Source organism: Hypanus sabinus, chromosome 2 (genome assembly GCF_030144855.1).
Source record: "Hypanus sabinus isolate sHypSab1 chromosome 2, sHypSab1.hap1, whole genome shotgun sequence".
NCBI classification, from domain to species: Eukaryota; Metazoa; Chordata; class Chondrichthyes; order Myliobatiformes; family Dasyatidae; genus Hypanus; species Hypanus sabinus.
The window spans coordinates 169,783,590-169,803,387 of NC_082707.1; the positions used below are offsets into that span (position 1 = coordinate 169,783,590).

General features: G+C 38.2%; 1 protein-coding gene across 2 annotated transcripts in view; it reads left to right on the forward strand.

The window, feature by feature from the left end:
* Window positions 1–19,729, forward strand: part of LOC132386930 (ribosome quality control complex subunit NEMF-like) — an 88,775-nt gene extending 69,046 nt beyond the window's left edge. For both annotated transcript variants that reach the window (XM_059959294.1, XM_059959290.1), the window contains 12 exons: window positions 973–1,093; window positions 5,671–5,932; window positions 7,639–7,687; window positions 10,145–10,194; window positions 14,959–15,094; window positions 15,777–15,854; window positions 15,941–16,141; window positions 16,265–16,297; window positions 17,834–17,940; window positions 18,782–18,825; window positions 18,909–18,988; window positions 19,486–19,729. In XM_059959294.1, the coding sequence (XP_059815277.1) occupies window positions 973–1,093; window positions 5,671–5,932; window positions 7,639–7,687; window positions 10,145–10,194; window positions 14,959–15,094; window positions 15,777–15,854; window positions 15,941–16,141; window positions 16,265–16,297; window positions 17,834–17,940; window positions 18,782–18,825; window positions 18,909–18,988; window positions 19,486–19,563 (1,239 nt within the window). In that variant the 3' untranslated portion in view covers window positions 19,564–19,729. The remainder of the gene's footprint in view (window positions 1–972; window positions 1,094–5,670; window positions 5,933–7,638; window positions 7,688–10,144; window positions 10,195–14,958; window positions 15,095–15,776; window positions 15,855–15,940; window positions 16,142–16,264; window positions 16,298–17,833; window positions 17,941–18,781; window positions 18,826–18,908; window positions 18,989–19,485) is intronic.
* The last annotated feature ends 69 nt before the right edge of the window (window positions 19,730–19,798 follow it).

Genomic DNA, 19,798 nt, shown 5'->3' on the forward strand with positions numbered 1-19,798 from the left:
GTGCCTTTCTCAAGTAAAACCATAATACAAGTACCAAATTAGTTTCAACTGTTAATTTCCCTCCTTTGAAACAGCACAAAAGCCTCAAGGCACTTCACAGGAGCCTAGCCTGAAAAAGGAGATATTATTGGTCAATGAGATGGTTTGTAAAGGTTATTTTTAAGGAAGATAAAGGGGGTGAAGGGTGGAGAGATTTGAGAAAGGAATTACAGAATTTGAGGGATTTGTTGAAGGGCTGTATTTCAGTACATCTGGGAATCTGAAATTAAATGTGTCCAGATATCTTGAAGAGTTTTGACTTGGAGGAGATTACAGAGATATAAAGGGGTGAGGAACAATGGATCAGTTTAACACCAAAGTCAGAACTGAGCTGTTGCTTAACCATGAGTTGATAAAGGCCAGCAAGTCATGAGGAGTCTTGTGGAAAAATGACGTTGGGTGGGTAATGTTTAATGGCAAGGAGGATTGAAAGCCAGGAGATAACAGAAGTATAGATTTAGGTCTTGCTAGCTGAAAAGGGGGCAGAGTGAGCATTGTTACAGAGATGGATCTTGATTTGGCTCACCATTGAACAGTCTGGTTCAGTTTTAGAGTGAGACAGACAGAGAGAATGTTATTGGTGGTTAGGGGATAGACATCGCTACAGGACGTACTGTCAGTTAATGACTTCTCCATTCCTAGTATTTCAGTAAAGGAAAGTAGAGGCAGTTTTATTGTGGGAGTCCATCTCTGATAGGATTGGGTTAAAATCCTGTCTTGGCCCCTTAACAATCAGCAAAAAGAGATCAAATTTATTCCACTTTTGTCAGGATGTCAGAGTTCCAACAGTTTGTTTGCTACTTATTAACTGCTGCCAATACAAGAGAAATTCATCCTACTTTGTAGAAGCTTGCATTTTGACTTATAAATTTAGCACTACCATTACTATTTCTCCACCTAGTTACAAAGATTTTGTGGTTTACTTGTACCTAGGTTGATGAGCAATGCGTTTGGAGGCACGTAGGTGAGAGGAAGGTGAAAGTGCAGGATGAAGACATGGAGACAGTAACCAGCAGCACCTCTGACATCTATTCTGAGGATACTGTTCCTTTAGGTAATGCACGAAACTCAATAGATTACAGTAGGTTCTGAAGAATTACCAGAGAGAGTGCTTGCCCAATGCAGCTTTGTTCCAACTTAAAGTTATATTTATCTAATATTTTGATTGTAAAGGAACTTTAAGGTTTCTCTATTAAATCTAGTTTCTTTTGGGAAAAGAGGGGAGACAACACATAATATCTTGACATAGCAGGAGACTAAGTCGACACTGGTTCTCAGAGGAATCCTGTCAGTCTCATTCTGTCTCTGATTTTACTGTAATCTATTCTCCCTCGTTTATCCATCAATTGTACACTCTTCTCCTAACCCACCCCCAGCTACAGTGGCCAACTGATCTTTGGGATGTGGGAGGAAACTAGAGCAAATGAGAATAATCCACATGGTCACAGGGAGAATGTATGACTTGACACAAATTTCCAGGAGATTAGGGTTGAACCCTGGATGAATGGTGTGGTGAGGAAGCTACACAGATGCAGCACCCCAGCAGTTTACATTCATATACAAAGATTTTTGAAGAGTTCTCCATAGTGACAAGGCATCTGTTGACAGAAGAAAGGATATTGCAATATAAAGTAAAGGCATATTTGTTTTAAGTAGCTCTCTGTTTTCATGTGTTTTATTGCTCCACAACCAACAAGTGGTGCTAACCTATTGTCCATTTGGTTTTACACACATTCTTGGCAAAGGTAAAATAAACATTCATGAAACTCCTTAGAGCAAATTCATTTGATTGACCTTTACAGCTGAGCTTTTTCATACTTCTGAGTGATGTTTATCATAGAAGGGCGTGGTATTTAATGCCCTTGAAGATGGGCTTCCCTCATTAAGAATGGTCTTGGTGTTGACAGGGAAGTCAACTAAAACTCTCAAGTTCTGTTTGTCTGTTTGTGACCTCTACTTAGCACAAACGGTGCATTACAGCGGCACTATTTTTGGCACTATTATTAAAATGTGCTAAATTACAGAATGCAGGCAAAGTTCAGGGTTATATATTAGTATAAAATTGCTCACTTGCCAAAATCAACATCCCTGCTTTCACCCGAGAGCCAATGTTAGCCATGATGGAAACCGCGACGCGACACCACGACACATGCGCACGGCCAGCCTCAGAAGCAACTCAGGATGCTCACAGCAGCAACACCAACCGGAGCAAAAGGGCAGGGCAGCTCTATTTCAAGTGGTCACATTCTGCTAATCACCATCAGCATGTGCAGGGCTTGGACAGATATAGCTGCCACCCATCAATTAGAGATAATTAAATCTCATTGTAATGACATACTACGAGACACCCATCAAACCTTTTGCTACAGTCAAAGGACAGCGGTGACTATATCATGTTCATTTAGGAGACCGCCAACCACATCATCAAGAATAATCAGCATCCTGGAGGCTTTGGTGTTACTGCTTCATATCTTCTATCCAGCATTAGGGTAAAAAAAAATATGGTCAGCCTAATTATGCCACGTGGAAAGAGAAGGGGGACCTTATGGGCTAGAGATGACACCAAATGTCGTCGGGAAGAGGCAAGGAGAGGGAGAGAACAAGAATCGGATGTGGCCAGGGCCGCATAACTCCAGGATCAAAGAGGACAAAAAAGATGAGAGAAGAAGATACAGAGGAGGAGAGGCATGCACATCTCCAGAATGACAACAACAGGCACAGAAGGAGGAGAGAGGAAGAGACAAAGGAGCCTTGGCAGATCAACCAGAAATGATGCCATCAAAAGTGTCCTTCGTTAAACGAGGAGGAGCTATATTTGCCATGCTACGCGTTGTTCTTCTTGAATAAACTGAGGTTTTCTTCTTCAATTTCCAAAGCAAAGCAATACCAATAGCATTCAGGAAAATGTAATGTTCATTCTGTTCACATCAGACTGCACTACCCTTCTCTCAAAGGGTGCCCCAATGGGTCCCCATTGTCCAGTACACATTTAAATCTCTGTTAGAAAGGTAACCTTTGAAAGTTAAGAACTTTCTATAGTTAAGTACACCAGGTGTAAATTGTTGAAAGAATCAATGCTGAAAATTTTCATTAAAAATTGTAATTTCCAAATATAATGAAAAGAGCACTAGTGGAGATTGAAGCCTCAACTCTGGGGATTTATTATGAAAGTTAAGAGTATAAGACTAATCAACACAGAGCTATGATATCTATTTGTTAACCCTGCTGTAAGATAAAAGCATTTTCTATGAAGAACTTACTCAAAATGAAACAGCCTTGGACCTGTCTTACCTCGACTAGCTTGTACTGCAGGACAAACCAGTATTGGTTGAGCCACATAAGTTTTAACACTTGATCAATAACAATGCAGTGGAGGAACTTAGCAGGTGAAGCAGTACTTGTGAGGAGAAAAGGAATTGTTGATATTTCAAATCAAATCCCTGCATCAGTTGTGAATTTTTGCAGGACTGATCCAAGACATCACCATCCCCCCCCCACAGATGCTGATTGTTGCTCTGTCCTACAGCAGATTGTTGTTGTTCCAGATTCCAACACTTTCAGTCTCTTTTGTCTCTATTTAACAATTTGGTGACCTGTACATTTGTTTTACACCATGGCTACCATAAAGGTTCTATTGTTGTCATCCATCCAGTCTTTCCAGATACTTGGAGTAAGTGTTTTATCATGGTTTGCTATACAGGCTGAAAGAAACCTGCAGAGAATAATCGGAATCAGAATCACCTTCATTTGCTAGTTCCCATGTTTTAATTAAAGGGAAGTAGGAATACTTAAAGCTTTTTGAGAATATTTCAAGGTTCCCTGTTAACAGTCCCAAAGCAAGAAAAAAAAGAGTGTCTATAAAAAGTACTTGGAAGATCTCATGCTTTATTGTTTTACAACAATGAATCACAGATTTAATTTGGCTTTTTTGACACTGATCAGCAGGAGACTCTTTCATGTCAAAGTGAAAATAGATCCTTACAAAATGACCTAAGTTAATACAAATATAAAACACAAAATAATTGAGTGCATAAATATTCACTCCCCTTCCTTTAATATGACACACCAAATCATCACTGGTGCAGCCAATTGGTTTCAGAAGTCACATAATTAGTTAAATGGAAATCTGTTTTTGGAGTCCTGTGTGCAATCAAGGTGTTTCAGTTGGTTGTAGTAAAAATACACTTGCATCTGCAAGGTCCAGCAGCTGGTGAGTCAATATCCTGGCCAAAACTACACCGTGAAGACAAAAGAACACTCCAAACAACTCTGCAAAAAGTTCATTGAAAAGCACAAGTCAGGAGGTGGATAAAAATATTTCTAAGTCACTGAATATCCCTTGGAGTACAGTTAAATCAATCATCAAGAAATGGAAAGAATATGGCGCAGCTGTAAATCTGCCTGGAGGCTGGCCGTCCTCAAAAACTGAGTGACAATGCAAGAAGGAGACTAGTGAGGGAGGCCACCAAGAGACCTGTGACAATTCTGGAGGAGGTACAAGCTTCAGTGACTGAGATGGGAGAGACTGTGCATACAACAACTGTTACCCGGGTGCTTCACCAGTCACAGCTTTATGGGAGAGTGGCAAAGAGAAAGCCACTGTTGAAAAAACTCATGTGAAAATCTGTGTGAGAGTTTGCCAGAAAGCACGTGGGAGACTCTGAAGTCGGCTGGAAGAAGGTTCTATGGTCTGATGAAGCCAAAATTGAGCTTTTTGACCATCAGACTAAACATTATGTTTGGCGTAAGCCAAACACCGCACATCTTCAAAAACATCCCTACTGTGAAGCATGGTGGTGGCTGCATCATGCTGTGGGGATGCTTCACTGCAGCAGGCCCTGGAAGGCTTGTGAAGGTAGAGGGTAAAATGAAAGCAGCAAAATACGGGAGGAAAACCTGATGCAGTCTGCAAGAGAACTGCCACTTGGGAGAAGATTTGTTTTCCAGCAGGACAATGACCCCAAGCATAAAGCAAAAGATACACAGGAATGGTTTAAAAACAAAGTTAATGTCCTGGAGTGGCTAAGTCAGAGCCCTGACCTCAATCCAATTGAGAATTTGTAGCTGTACTTGAAAATAGCTGTTCTTTCACAATCCCCTTGAAATCTGATAGAGCTTGAGCAATTTTATAAAGAAGAATGGAGAAAGATTGCGGTGTCTAGATGTGCAGAGCTGATAGAGACCTACCCAAACCGACTGGAGGCTATAATTGTGCATTTACTAAATACTGACTTGAAGGGGGTGAATACTTATTCAATCAATTATTTTGTGTTTATATTTGTGAATAATTTAGATTACTTTGTAGAGATTTATTTTCATTTTGACACGAGTCTTTTTCTATTGAAAAAAAGCCAAATTAAATCCACTGTGATTCAGCGTTGTAAAACAATGAAACATGAAAACTTCCAGGGGGGTTGGTGGTGAATACTTATTATAGGTACTGTATTACTGCTTTACCAGGACACTGAAGAACTTCAGAATATTATGCAACTAACCTGTGGTAAATAATGTTTCCTTTTTTTTTTGCAGATTATTTGTTATACATAGAGAAAATATATTTTCTTGTTTTAGTTTCTCTGTGTGGGTTTTCAGTTATTAAACAACTAAATTTATGTTTGTTTTTATATTAAGCTGAGTCAGACAACGGTGAAAGCAGTAGTGATGAAGATAACAAGACTGGTACTGAAGCTGAAAACCAATGTGAAGAGATGCAAGGAGATGCAGAGGGTCACGAGGACAATGCTGAAGGTGAATCAGACACTCAACTAGAGGAAACTGATTTGCAAGGTTCTGTTGAAACTCAAAATATTGAGGAAAATCAAAGTGAAGAAGAAAATGCAGAAATTAATTACCCTGATACAGCTATTGATCTGTCACATCTTCAGTCAAAGAGGTACCTTATTTAAATTATTTTCCGTATAATAGTTAAATAATAGTTAAATTTTTCTTAGACATTTTATATAAATCTGCTTTTCACTCAACATAGTGAACTGAGTGTTCCCTTCAGTCATACTTGATGAACAGTGAAAGGTATTATGAGTCAAATCCTCCTCCTTCTCCTTGGACAATCCTGTGGGATTGAATATGATTTGCTTTCACTTCAGTTTTATGGACTCTGAGGTAACTGAAGAGCTCATTGTGAAACTGCAGATGATGCAGGAAATGCGTGACGGAAAGGTGGGTGGGTAGTTTGCGAGGTAATCCGTTTCTTTCGCCGTTTACTCAGGACTTCTGTGTGTTTCTGAGGCATGGTATGAGTTTCCCAATGCCATCCTGAAAGCTCTTCCACTTTGAGCAATCCTGGGCTGGGATACATAGTCAGGTCGGTGATATTAATGGTAGAACCTTCAGTTGTTACATTTTGAAATTAAGGATTTTCTGCATTGGACCTGGAATTTTTTTAATGTTCTATTTGTTTACTTGTCAAAAATGTATTTTTCCAACAATCCTTTTGATCACTTCCTTTCCATCTTAGTTCCAAATAGTGATTGAACTTCTTCCTCTTTATACCACTCCCAACCTTTCATCTCCTGAGAAATATTTAGATCTTGTTTTGTACCAAAGACATCATATAAACTTTAAAAGAGCATGTTTAGGCATGATGAGCAAAACTCAACTTTTAATTGATAGTTGTACATAGAATATAAAATTGCTTAACAGCTTCTCTGGCAGTAAGTTCAAGATATCAACTATTCTCTGTGGCTGATAAAAAAAATTTCCCCTTAATTGTCCCTTCCTATATTCCCTTAGAACTGCTTCCTCTCACCTTAAACCTGTCTGTTTGCATTTGATATTCTAACCACAGGGAAAAAGATTCTGACCATCTGTGTCTCTTATAATAATATGTCCCAACCTCAGCCACTTCCACTCCTTGGGAAACCATCCCAGCTATCCATTTTCTCCTCTTACCTCAGTCCACCAATCCAGGCAAAATCCTGGCAAATCTACTCTGCACGTTCTCCAGCACAATCACATCTGTAAACTTATTAATCATTCCTCCTACATTCACCTTCATATCATTATTATACTTTGTAAACAACAAGAGTCTGAGCATTGGTTTCTGTAGTACTCCGCTGTCACAGACCTTCAGTCAGAAAGTCTGTCTGTCCAGTGCCTTCTAATGCCAATCTGACTGAATCCATTGAGCCAGCTCACCTTGGATCCCATGTACCTGACTGCCACATGATAGCTTGTCAAATTGCCGATGTGTACAATCTTGAAAATACACTGCAATAATGCATATGACAGACCAGGATAAAGGCAGGGGTACATGAGCATTCAGTCAACTGCATGTTCCTGTTCAAGTCACACCATCCACACATGGACATATATTACTTGCCCTTCCTTGTCAGTGGATCTACATTCTGGAATACCATACCAAATGGTGCTCTGGAAGTACCTTCATGAGAAGGAGCACAGCAGTTCAAGGAGGCAGCTTGCTACCAACTTTTTGAGTGTACTTAGTTGTTAAATACTGGCCTTGCCAGTAAAATCCAGTTCCTGGAAAGTGATCAAATGGGAAAAATGGCCTAATACAAAGTCATACTGATGAAGTTATCTTAATATTAAATCTCAGTCCTAAATCTTATTTTTCAACAGATCTTTTCAGATACATAGTACGTCTTCTAAAGAAGAACAGATTCCAGAGGTAAGGATAAAATATATCTGTAGGTTGCAGTAAAGTTAGGAATATCTTCTTTTCAAGTTCATTTTCCTTGTGTTTAAATATTTCAGTGAGTTGTAATGTTATTTTTTCATCTCTGGGACAAGAATTTCACCCCCAGCAAATCTCCAAAAGGGCCTGTTGTAAGTGAGTTTGATTTGTTTTTCAATCTGATTACAAAGTGTTTAAATATTATGCTAATTAGTATTTAATTGGAAGCTTCATTCATCTGGGATTCAGAAATACTGATTTATGTAGTATGAAAATATTTCTGGTGTTCTTTTGAGGAGGTGGCTAAATTCCAAGGCATAGGCAACTAGTCCACCTAAGAGAGAGCGATTTGACCTCAACAATGGCCTTTATTACTGGGTAAAACATTAATTTCCCGTGTATATTCAGCTACATGTTAAAGCAGAGGTTGCTCTCAGTTGCCTCATTCCCCTAAAGAGTTAATGAATTATATGCAACTTTTTTGTATACTGAATCTCATACTAGAGTAAATAAATTGGGAGCGTTAAGCTTTAGAAATTTGGAGTAACAAATATTTAACAACTACTGATGAACAAATAGACTATAAATTATACATGGAATCTTATATTTTTTTTCAGGTTCACATTTAGACACAATCTTTTTTAAAATCAAAATTTGTTAACCAGTTTTAAATTTCATGGTATTTTGATATACTGATAAATCCATGTAGATATTCTCGTCTTCATTTTCTATTAGGTCATTAAAGTATGAATTGTTATGCTTCATTTACACAAATGCTTTGCTCTCAGTGAAATTTATTCAGTCTTTTCCTCCAGTTTTGCTGTTCGATGCCAACACTCTTTCTTGCCACCAAGACTGGCAACTGATTCAAGGTTTCAGCAGAATTAAACAAATTCATACTTACAGGATGCCAAATCTTTATTGCTGGTTATTTTTTGAAGTCAGCTGCAAACACCATATTCTTATATTCTGATCACAAAATTCAAGTCACTGTTTTAATAGAAATGCCAAAAAAATGGAGTCTCCAAAATTGTAGATAAGCCCAAAAGTTAAAGGAAAACCTGAAATGTTTCCCTGCATTTGGATGAATGCAGAAATAAAATTTAACAGATGACCAGATATTTATGTGCAACTGGCAAAACTAAGTTCTTAAACAATACTCCAAGCTTTCTTTTGAATATGTAAAATGTTTAAACCAATGCTTTTCCAATCTTTGGATCCAGTAAAATGATAATTGATATTTGAGGGAAGAAAATGCATCTGTCCATAGGGAGATGTTTCCTTTTCTTATGCTAACTTGAAGACTTTCTAGTGGACTAGATCTGTTAACATGTATGACATGATCTATTTCCTAACTGAGTTGTTTTAAGAGTCATACATTTTAATATAGAATAGTGACAGGATGTAGATTGAATCTCCTGTTGCACCCAGGACCCGAGTTCTTCATACCTAAGGGAAGGCAATGTTTACATTGGAGGTGGTGCTGTGTCAAATTCTTAAATGTGTTACCTAATATGAGAGAGTTGTTCTTTGAGGTGACTCTCAGTAAGGTTGGCCTACAATTATTGGAGTTTGAAGGGATGAAAGATCACCTCAGTGAAACGTATAATTTAGAAAGAAATTGACAGAGCTAATGTTGAGTGAGTGTTGACATGGTTTGGAGAATCACCAGAGAAGATCTCTGGTTAGTTACCAGATTAAGATTAGAAATTACTTCAGTCAGAGAGTTGTAAAGTTTATGAACTCTACCCCAAAATGTTTTGGATGCTCAAATATTGAAGACAGATTAAGATTTTTTGGCAGCTGAAACCAGCGATTTGGGAATTGGTTTGAAAATTGGTGAGACACAGAATCAACCTTGATTTTATTGAATTAGATTGGAGGAAGTCACTCTGTTTTTAACTACATTTCATCGCTTTGCTCCACTCTATCACAATAAACTCAACCAGCCCTACTACTTTTCCTAGGTCTAAGTCCTCTCCCAGTTATGGCTAGTTGATTATTCCTGCTTTGCACTGGATTGAATTGACCAGGATGATAGGGGAAGGGGACACTGAGAAAATCATAGGTTCTCATCTTCTCTCTCCCCCCCCCCCCAAAATGTATCTTATTGGTTATCTGCATTGTCAAATTTCTTTTGCTGATGTGTTAAGTTAAATTAAAAGCAAGTTATATTAAAAGCAAGAGGATAGTGAGGGATAAAATTGGCCCCTTAGAGAATCAGAGTGGTCAGCTATGTGTGGAGCTGAGGGAGATGGGAGAGATTTTGAACAATTTCTTCTCTTCGGTATTTTTATTGATTGCTTTTTAAGCCTGATTATATATTTTAACACTATTTTATAATCGTAAGTTTCTCCTACACTTCGTTTCACTTATATTTTTAGATTTAGAAGTTAGTTGTTGGACTTTAATTTAGAGATGTTATTGTAAAAGTTTGTTGTATTTCTGCAGATTGATGGAAGGTCACAAAGTCGTAAACACCTATCAGCAAAAGAAAGAAAGTGAGTATGAATTAAGAATTTTGGAAATTAAATAAAAATTAACCATTGGTTAGTAAATAAATCAGAATTAAAGAAATTTACATTACAGACCCACCAATCCTTTGGCTGAAAATAATTCCTAGCAAATTCCTTTCAGTCTTCATACTAATTATTTTAAATCCATCCAGTTTAATAATTATATATACAAAGTTATATCGTTTTTCACACAACTTTTTAATAAAATATTCTATGTGGAGCATACACATTCTTCCAGTGACTGCATGGGTTTTTTGCAGGCACTCATATTTTCCCAGGATCTTAGAATTGCACAGGTTGGTTGGTTAATTGCTTGTAATGTGTAGGTGAATTGTATGATCGAGTGGGAGCTGATTGAAATAAGGAGAGAATAAAACAAGGTCTTAGTCAATATTTATAAAATGCTTGCTGTCTATGTGGAGTGAGTGTCCAAAGGACCCATTCCCATGCTGTATGACGTTAACTCAGTCTGTGTGATCTAACTAGCAGCTCAAATTCTGACCATTTTCATACATCTCCTTTGTACCCTTTCAGGTTTGATCTTATTAAAAAAATATTAAAAATAACTCAAAATTTGTCATAGACTTTAAGGTTTTCTAGTTCTTAAACAATAAACATCAGTATGATTGAATAATCTGTGTTTCACTGATTAGACTTAGTGTACTTGCCATAAAGTTTTCTTCCATAGTCCGCAGGATTAAACCAAGATCTGGATAATTACATTTTTTGTGCTCAAGATTGATGCTTTTTGGCATCCTAATTTTATGAACAAAATTAATACTTAGAAATCCAATATAAAGATTTAATATCAGGTAAGATATTTAATGATCAGGAAAGAGTAGATTTAATTGGTAATACAGTATCTGAAATGGAAAATGCTGGAAATTACTAGCAGTTAAGCAGCATCGGTGCAGAGGAAGGGGTGGAGGTGGAGAGAACAAAAGTGAAGGCTTCTGATGAAATGGAGGACAGGGAAGATTAAATGATTGTGATGGTAACACATACAAAATGTTGGCAGAACATAGTGGGTCAGGTAGCATCCATGTGAAGGATTAAACAGTTAACATTTTGGGCTGAGGCCCTTCTTCAGGACTGAAGGGAGAAGAAGCCAGAATTAAAAAGATGGGGGCCGGGGAAGGAGTACAAGTTAGAAGGTGATAGGCGAAGCTAAGCGGATGGGGGTGGGGGGGGGAGAATGAAGTAAGAAGCTGGGAGGTGGTAGATGAAAACGGTAAAGGGCTGAAGAAGAAGGATTCTGAGAGGAGAAGACAGTGGACCATGGAAGATAGGAAAGGAGGAGAGCCACCAGCGGGTAGCCAGAGTGGGGAATGGAAGAAGGGGGAACAGGTAGGGGGAAAATTTACTGTAAGTTAAAGAAATCGATGTTCAGGTTGGAGGCTACTCAGATGGCATATGATGTGATGTTCCTCCAAATGAGAGCGGCCTCATTGTGGCACTAGAGGAGGCCATGAACTGACATATCAGAGTGGGAGTAGGGATTGGAATTAAAAGAGGAAATCCTGCTTGTTACGGATACAGTGAAGGTGATCGATAAAGCAATTCCCAGTCTACATCAGGTTTCATTGATGCTGCATTGGGAGCACCAGATACAGATTCATAGAAACGTAGAAAATAGGTGCAGGAGTAGGCCATTTGGCCCTTCGAGCCTGCACCACCATTCAGTATGATCATGGCTTATCATCCAACTCAAAACCCTGTACCTGCTTTCTCTCCATACCCACTGATCCCTTTAGCCACAAGGGCCATATCTAACTTCCTCTTAAATATAGCCAATGAGCCGGCCTCAACTGTTTCCTGTGGCAGAGAATTCCACAGATTCACCACTCTCTGTGTGAAGAAGCTTTTCCTCGTCTTGGTCCTAAAAAGCTTCCCCTTTATCCTTAAACTGTGGCCTCTCGTTCTGGACTTCCCCAACATCGGAAACAATCTTCCTGCATCTAGCCTGTCCAATCCCTTTAGAATTTTATATGTTTCAATAAGATCCCTCCTCAATCTTCTAAATTCCAGTGAGTATAAGCCTAGTTGATCCAGTCTTTCTTCATATGAAAGTCCTGCCATCCCAGGAATCTGGTGAACCTTCTCTGTACTCCTTCTATGGCAAGAATGTCTTTCCTCAGATTAGGGGACCAAAACTGCACATAATATTCTAGGTGCTGTCTCACCAAGGCCTTGTACAACTGCAGTAGAACCTCCCTGCTCCTGTACTCAAATCCTTTTGGTATGAATGCCAACATACCATTTGCCTTTTTCACCGCCTGCTGTACCTGCATGCCCACCTTCAATGACTGGTGTACAATGACACCCAGGTCTCGTTGCATCTCCCCTTTTCCTAATCAGCCACCATTCACATAATAATCTGTTTTCCTGTTCTTGCAACCAAAGTGGATAACCTCACATTTATCCACATTAAATTGTATCTGCCATGCATCTGCCCACTCACCTAACCTATCCAAGTCACCCTGCATCCTCTTAGCATCCTCACAGCTAACACTGCCGCCCAGCTTCGTGTCATCCGCAAACTTGGAGATGCTGCATTTAATTCCCTCGTCTAAATCATTAATATATATTTTAAACAACTGGGGTCCCAGCACTGAGCCTTGCCATACCCCACTAGTCACTGCCTGCCATTCTGAAAAGGTCCCGTTTACTCCCACTCTTTGCTTCCTGTCTGCCAACCAATTCTCTATCCTCATCAATACCATACCCCCAATACCGTGTGCTTTAAGTTTGCACACTAATCTCCTGTGTGGGACCTTGTCAAAAGCCTTTTGAAAATCTAAATATACCACATCCACTGGCTCTCTCCTATCCACCCTACTAGTTACATCTTCAAAAAATTCTCTAAGATACATCAGACGTGATTTTCCTTTCACAAATCCATGCTGACTTTGTCTGATGATTTCACTTCTTTCCAAATGTGCTGTTATCACATCTTTGACAACCGACTCTAGCATTTTCCCCACCACCGATGTCAGACTCACTGGTCTATAATTCCCCCGGTTTCTCTCCCCCTCCTTTTTTAAAAAGTGGGGTTACATTAGCCACCCTCCAATCCTCAGGAACTAATCCAGAATCTAAGGAGTTTTGAAAAATTATCACTAATGCATCCACTATTTCTTGGGCTACTTCCTTAAATACTCTGGGATGCAGACCATCTGGCCCTGGGGATTTATCTGCCTTTAATCCCTTCAATTTACCTAACACCACTTCCCTAGTAACATGTATTTCCCTCAGTTCCTCCATCTCACTAGACCCTCGGTCCCTTACTATTTCCAGAAGATTATTTATGTCCTCCTTAGTGAAGACAGAACCAAAGTAGTTATTCAATTGGTCTGCCATGTCTTTGTTACCTATGATCAATTCAGCTGTTTCTGACTGTAAAGGACCTGCAATTGACCAATCTTTTTCTTTTCACATATCTATAAAAGCTTTTACAGTCAGTTTTTATGTTCCCTGCCAGCTTTCTCTCGTAATCTTTTTTCCCTTTCCTAATTAAGCCCTTTGTCCTCCTCTGCTGGTCTCTGAATTTCTCCCAGTCCTCAGGTGTGCTGCTTTTTTTTGCTAATTTATATGTTTCTTCAGGCTTGTTTTTACAACACTCTTAGCCCTTATACAGTTATGTTGAAGAGTGGCTCTTTTTGCCCTGGATTTGCCTGCCTGCCACTTTTACTTTTCACCTTACTACTTTTTGCTTCTACCCTCATTTTACACCCCTGTCTCTCTGCACTTGTTCCCATCCCCCTGCCACATTAGTTTAAAGCCTCCTGAACAGCAGTAGCAAACGCTCCCCCTAGGACGTTGGTTCCAGTCCAGCCCAGATGCAGACTGTCCTGTTTATACCGGTCCCACCTCCCCCAGAACTGGTTCCAATGCCCCAGAAATTTGAATCCCTCCCCCTTGCACCATTTTTCAAGCCACGTATTCATCTTAAATATCCTCCTATTTCTACTCTGACTAGCACGTGGCACTGGTAGTAATCCAGAGATTATTACCTTTGTGGTCCTCCTTTTTAGTTTCTGCAGCTGCTGGAAGTTCAGAGTAACATGATTTGTATGTGTTACTCTGGATTTCCAGAATCTGCTGTGTTTAAAATTGGTGATAAAACAGATCTGTAAATTTGGTAGAGGCTTACAGAAATGGGGGGAGTGGGATTGGGGCTTTCAAGTAGAGGGTAAACCGGTATGTTTTTGGATTGTGGGAGAAAACCCATGCGCACAGGAAGGGATGTACAAACTTGTTTAGGGGACGCCGGAATTGAACTCTGACTCACTATCATCATGCTAACCTCTACACTTCTGTAGTGCCATTGTTCAAATTCCATTGGGCTTCATCTGAATAGCTTAGTAATATGGGAAGTAAGTGGCATCTGAGAGCTTAGGGTCATGCTTGCTGACAGAATATGACATGCTCTGCAAAGTGGTTACCCTTTCTCCATTTGTTTTCTCCCTTGTAGCGATAACATTGTGAGCACTGAATGACTAAGTTGTAAGAAATACAGGTGAAAGAATATTTGGAATCCCATTTCAAAGGGAAGGACGAAGGTAAAAGAAAAGGTGATGCATCTCCTTCGGGTACATGGGAAGGTGCCAGGAAGAAAGGGAGTAGATCAGTGTTACCCCAGAGAGAACAGCTCCTTCAGTTATCAGAGAAGGGATGCGATTTAATCTACATGCTACTTACAAATTTATGCTACCTGGTGCAGAAAGACACTTTTTTAATGTGTTCCAGAGAACTGAAAAAGAAGAAGAAGAGTGAAAATGAAAGCTTAGAACAAACAATTCAACCTGAATCCAGCAAAACATCTATGGAGGACCAAGATACTAAAAAATCATCTTCCCAACAGCCATTGAAGAGGGGACAAAAGGTAAAGAGTAAAAAGTTTAGAGGCCTTGCTTTAAATAATTCCTGTTTAGTGATTTGTAATACTCTATAAGAATTTTTGCACAAATATTCATAGCGACATGGATCCTCTAGTCTTCATGTTACATGAAATACAGACATTAAAATGAAATGTCAATGCTGGAAATGTCCATTGAAAATGTCACAGCTAATAAGTTTCACAGAGATTTCAGTTCAGGGAAAGCACTGGTGGAAGTTTCTTTGGTTCTGACCCTTTTTTTTCCAAATATTGAATTATTTTGGTACACATGTAAAAGCCTCCTCCAGTTTAGAGGGATGAAAAAATGTTCTGTCGTCTTACTATGTTTCTATTGTATGAATTTTTAATGTTTTTATTAATTTCTGGGGTTTTTTAGCGTTAAAGCCTTAAATCTCATTTTGAAAAGCCACACCTTGGCTGTGCTGAAGCACAGTAGGGAAGAACAAAGGGAGCATTACTTTAAACTTAATTGTGCTAAATGTGACTTGCTTCAGTACCAGCGTTAAGCACAATACCTGAAAAACATAATTAAAGGTGTATACAGAGACAATGTAAATCATTCTGATCGGTGTAAATTTTGCTAATATTAGTCCATTGAAGATGTAATTGGCTATTATCATGCATTCCTGCTGTCTTAAAAGTTATTACTTTGTTTTGCAAAATTAAGGCTAAACTGAAGAAAATTAAAGAAAAATATAAAGATCAAGATGAGGAGGATCGTGAATTAATGATGAAATTACTTGGGGTAAGGATAAATTTGCATCAATGGAAAAAGCAGATTCTGTTTTTAAATTTAATGCTCAAATTTTAATTTATATTACCTGAATTCAGTCAGCAGGACCAAGTAAAGATGAAAAGGTTAGGAAAGGGAAAAAAGGGAAAACAAAAGAACCACTTAAAAAACAACAGGAGAAAAAGCAAACTTTGAAAGAAGCAAGTAATATCCAAAGCAAAGTACACGATCTAGAGGCTGTGACACATCATATGGCAGAAGTTACTCTGGAGGGGACTCCAGTAGAAGATCAACAAGAGGTAAAGCACAGTAGTCTCATTGAGTTTTGATTCCAAGTGATTTTATTTGGTAGCTTATACATTCATTTGCTAATAAGTGTATTCTATTAATATTTGTATTATTTTATTATCATTTGGAACCAGGAGGAACCCGAGCAAGACTTGCAGGCATCTGAGGTAGGACATTCATTATCTAATTAAGTTCTTAAAAGTTAGTGGGGGGGAGGTGGTTGAAAGAAAGTTAACTGGTACCAAAACAATGCTGTTAGTGAGTGTTTCATCTTTCAATTAAGTCATGCTGATCCTGTGACCTGCTTTTATGTAACCACAGACCTTATATACCATTAATAAAATTCTACCAAGAATCTTATGGACCCATGTAATATTAATACTGAAAAGATGTTTCCTCTCATGGTTAAGTCCAGAACTAGAAGACATTTTCCCAGAATTCAGAAGTGCGTGCCCACATTTAATGCTGAGATGAGGAAGATTATGAGGGTTCCAGATCCATGGAGCTCCCTGCATGGAGCACTGTGAGGGCAGAATCCTTATTTATACTTAAGGCCAAGATGATTTTTTAATCATTAAGGGAATTCAATATTGATTTGAATGAGAGAATGAACATTGGGTAAAAATAGTTCTAGTATTTAGGCCCAATGAAATGGAAGTGTTGTTTGAGTTGGGCCAGTATTCCCTGACAACTAATGCCTTTAACCTTAAGATAAAGATCATGGGTATTGGAGGCAGCCCATGTTTGTCGCCATCATGCAAGAGGAAGCCTTATCAAGCAGGGCAGTGCATTTGCAGATTGCATGGAATGCAGCCTTAGAGCTGTGGTGGTAAAGAATGTTTTAACATATTTGAACAAGTACATGGATTACTTTATACGAATGCTTTCTGGTTGTACTGTTGGAGTCGCATTCATCCAGGCGCATGGTGTATTCCATTATTCTCTTCCCTTATGCCAGTATAGACCGGAACAAGCTCAGAGAAGTCAGTAGCAGGTTACTCACCATAGGGTACCTGGCTTCTGACCTGCTGTTATCATAGAGTTGTACAGCACAGAAACAAGGCTATCATATCCATGCCGAGCTGTTTGTCACTAACTGCATAATTATTTTAAACACAAAAATAAATTGGGCATTATGCTTCAGTTTTAAATAGGCTCTCTGATGAAATTAAGCCCATTAAATTAAATAGACAGAAAACGGTTGTTTGGCTGAAAAATGAGTAAAAGTCACTGCAAACTCTAAAATGTGGGAGAAATGTGAAGGATGTTATGAAGTAACAAAGAAAATCAAGAGATAATTGGAAGTATTACAAAGATGTTCAGTCTTTACCGGAGATATGAAATATGTGACACACTAGCCAAAATTGGGATGAAGGGAGTATTAGGGAGCAGGAGATCTGATTTGGAAGAATGTGGAGTTCTTGAGGTAAAGATCAAGTTATTCATGGAACTAGTGGAGGAATGTGAACATAAGGACATTATTTATCACTATTATCCCATTATTTATTCCTTTGACGTCCTTATGTTCACATTCCTCCAAAAGGAATCAGAAATAGTATGATTTTGCTGTCAATATTATACTTCCAGAATCACATGTAAAATAGCTGTGTGAACAATGCAATGGTCAGAACAATTTGCACATCAGATTTGTAAAGTTACCGGTAAAAATTGAAATAATTGTTTCATAAATGTTTATCGTTTAGGAGAGTGAGAATTTGCTGAGTTCATTAACTGGCCAACCTCACCCTGATGATGTGTTGCTGTTTTCCATTCCATTCTGTGCTCCCTACACTGCCATGACCAACTTCAAGTGAGTTTTATATCTTAAGAGCTTTCTTAAATTGTTATAGATATCCAAGTTGTGGAAGTTAGAAATATAAAGTCAGTAATTAAATTATATGTTGTTCACTAATTGGTTCATTCTCATCTTTGAACCAGAATCTTGGCATCTCCTGCTGTATGGAAATTACACATTCTGTGACTGTATGAGTTTCTGCACAGGTACTTCAGGTCTAAATGACACAAGGGTTGTTTGGTTAATTGGCCATTGTAAATTACCTCTGATTTATGGGTGATGAATATAATTAAAAGGAAAATGGAATTCATGTAGGATTAGTGTAACTGGGTGGTTGATGGTTTTGTGTGTTTGACTAAATGGGGAAATTGCTGATTATGAAATTGGCTTAGGCACAATCATTTCCTACATTTAGTAGGAAAAGCCTAAATGTAAAAAAGTTCAGGGTATCCTAGTGGTGGTAATTCACACTTGCATGGAGGAAGCAAGGAAGGAGAGAATTGAGCTGGTACTGTATCTAAAACAGATTTGGTGGTGGCCTTGTCCGAAATCTGGTAACAGCTCTCATGGCTGAAAGGGAGAAAGCAAGATCTAACTCTTGAGTACCAACTAGAAATGAAATGAAAAAGGCTTAAAAAACACAACAGAACATGGTGTCAGAAAACTGCATCTCTGACTTGTATTTTAGTCAATCTAATGGTTGCATTTGTTATTCTCAATTACACTTTTTCATCTGCAGTCTTTGTACTGTTTTGATGCTTCTTTCACATTTTGGGGCTGGTTCAAATATTCAAGTATAAGGTGTTTATTTGAAGTCTATACAAAAAAGTATTTTTTCTGTACTTTTCCACTTTAGGTACAAGGTAAAACTCACTCCAGGCACACAGAAGAAAGGGAAAGGTTTGTAAAGCTATTGATATTGTTTTCTCTATAAGTTAACTTCAAATAGCCAACATAAAATAGTTTTTGATTTTGTTCTTTAGCGGCCAAAACTGCCTTGCACAATTTCCTGCATTCTAAAGAAGCCTTGCAACGGGAAAAAGATCTATTACGAAGCGTGAAGGTAATTTATTTGTTTTTATGCACAACAAATTTATTAAATATTTGTTTACTGCTGGTGAGTGTTTTTAATTAACTATCAAATCACTGATTATAAATTATGTGGCAGCTATAAAATTAATCAAGAATCTAGATGTTCTGAAACAAGGTATTTTAAATAGACATCGAAATAAACTGAATTTGATGAATGCATACATGCTGCCAACTTAATGTAGCAGAATTAAAGCTCAATAAGTTCTAATTTTATTATAAAATTGCAGATGTATATATTTTGTTTAAGGATCAAAGTTGGTCTTTAACTATTTTTACTCCTAATGTTCAAGTGTACATGGTTCTACTTCAGTTTCAACAGGGTACAAGTAGCAATTCACTTCAAAATCATGCACAAGTTTAATAATCCTGTGGTACCACAGAGTTCAAAATTATTGGAAAAGTTAATTTTTTTGGTTCTATGAATGAATATGCTATCAGCTAAGTACTTTCTTTTGTATACACACTTAGGAAACTGACTTGTCAAGGAACATTCCCGGAAAGGTGAAAGTCTCAGCACCTAATTTATTAGCAAACAAGCGGAAATAAACACCTAGAATTTCCTTGAATTAAGATGTGCTCCGAGGACGGTCCAGGGAAGTATTACATATCTGGTTATAAAAACGAGTTACTTTACAAGAAATTTATTAAATTATAACTGAATGAAACTTAATTTGATACTGTAAATTTCAAAATAAAGGCTATTATTGAACAAGCACTTATCCAGGAGCCTGTCTGTGAAATATCAGCCACTTTTTGTTGTGTTGGTATCAGAGCCTTCTGT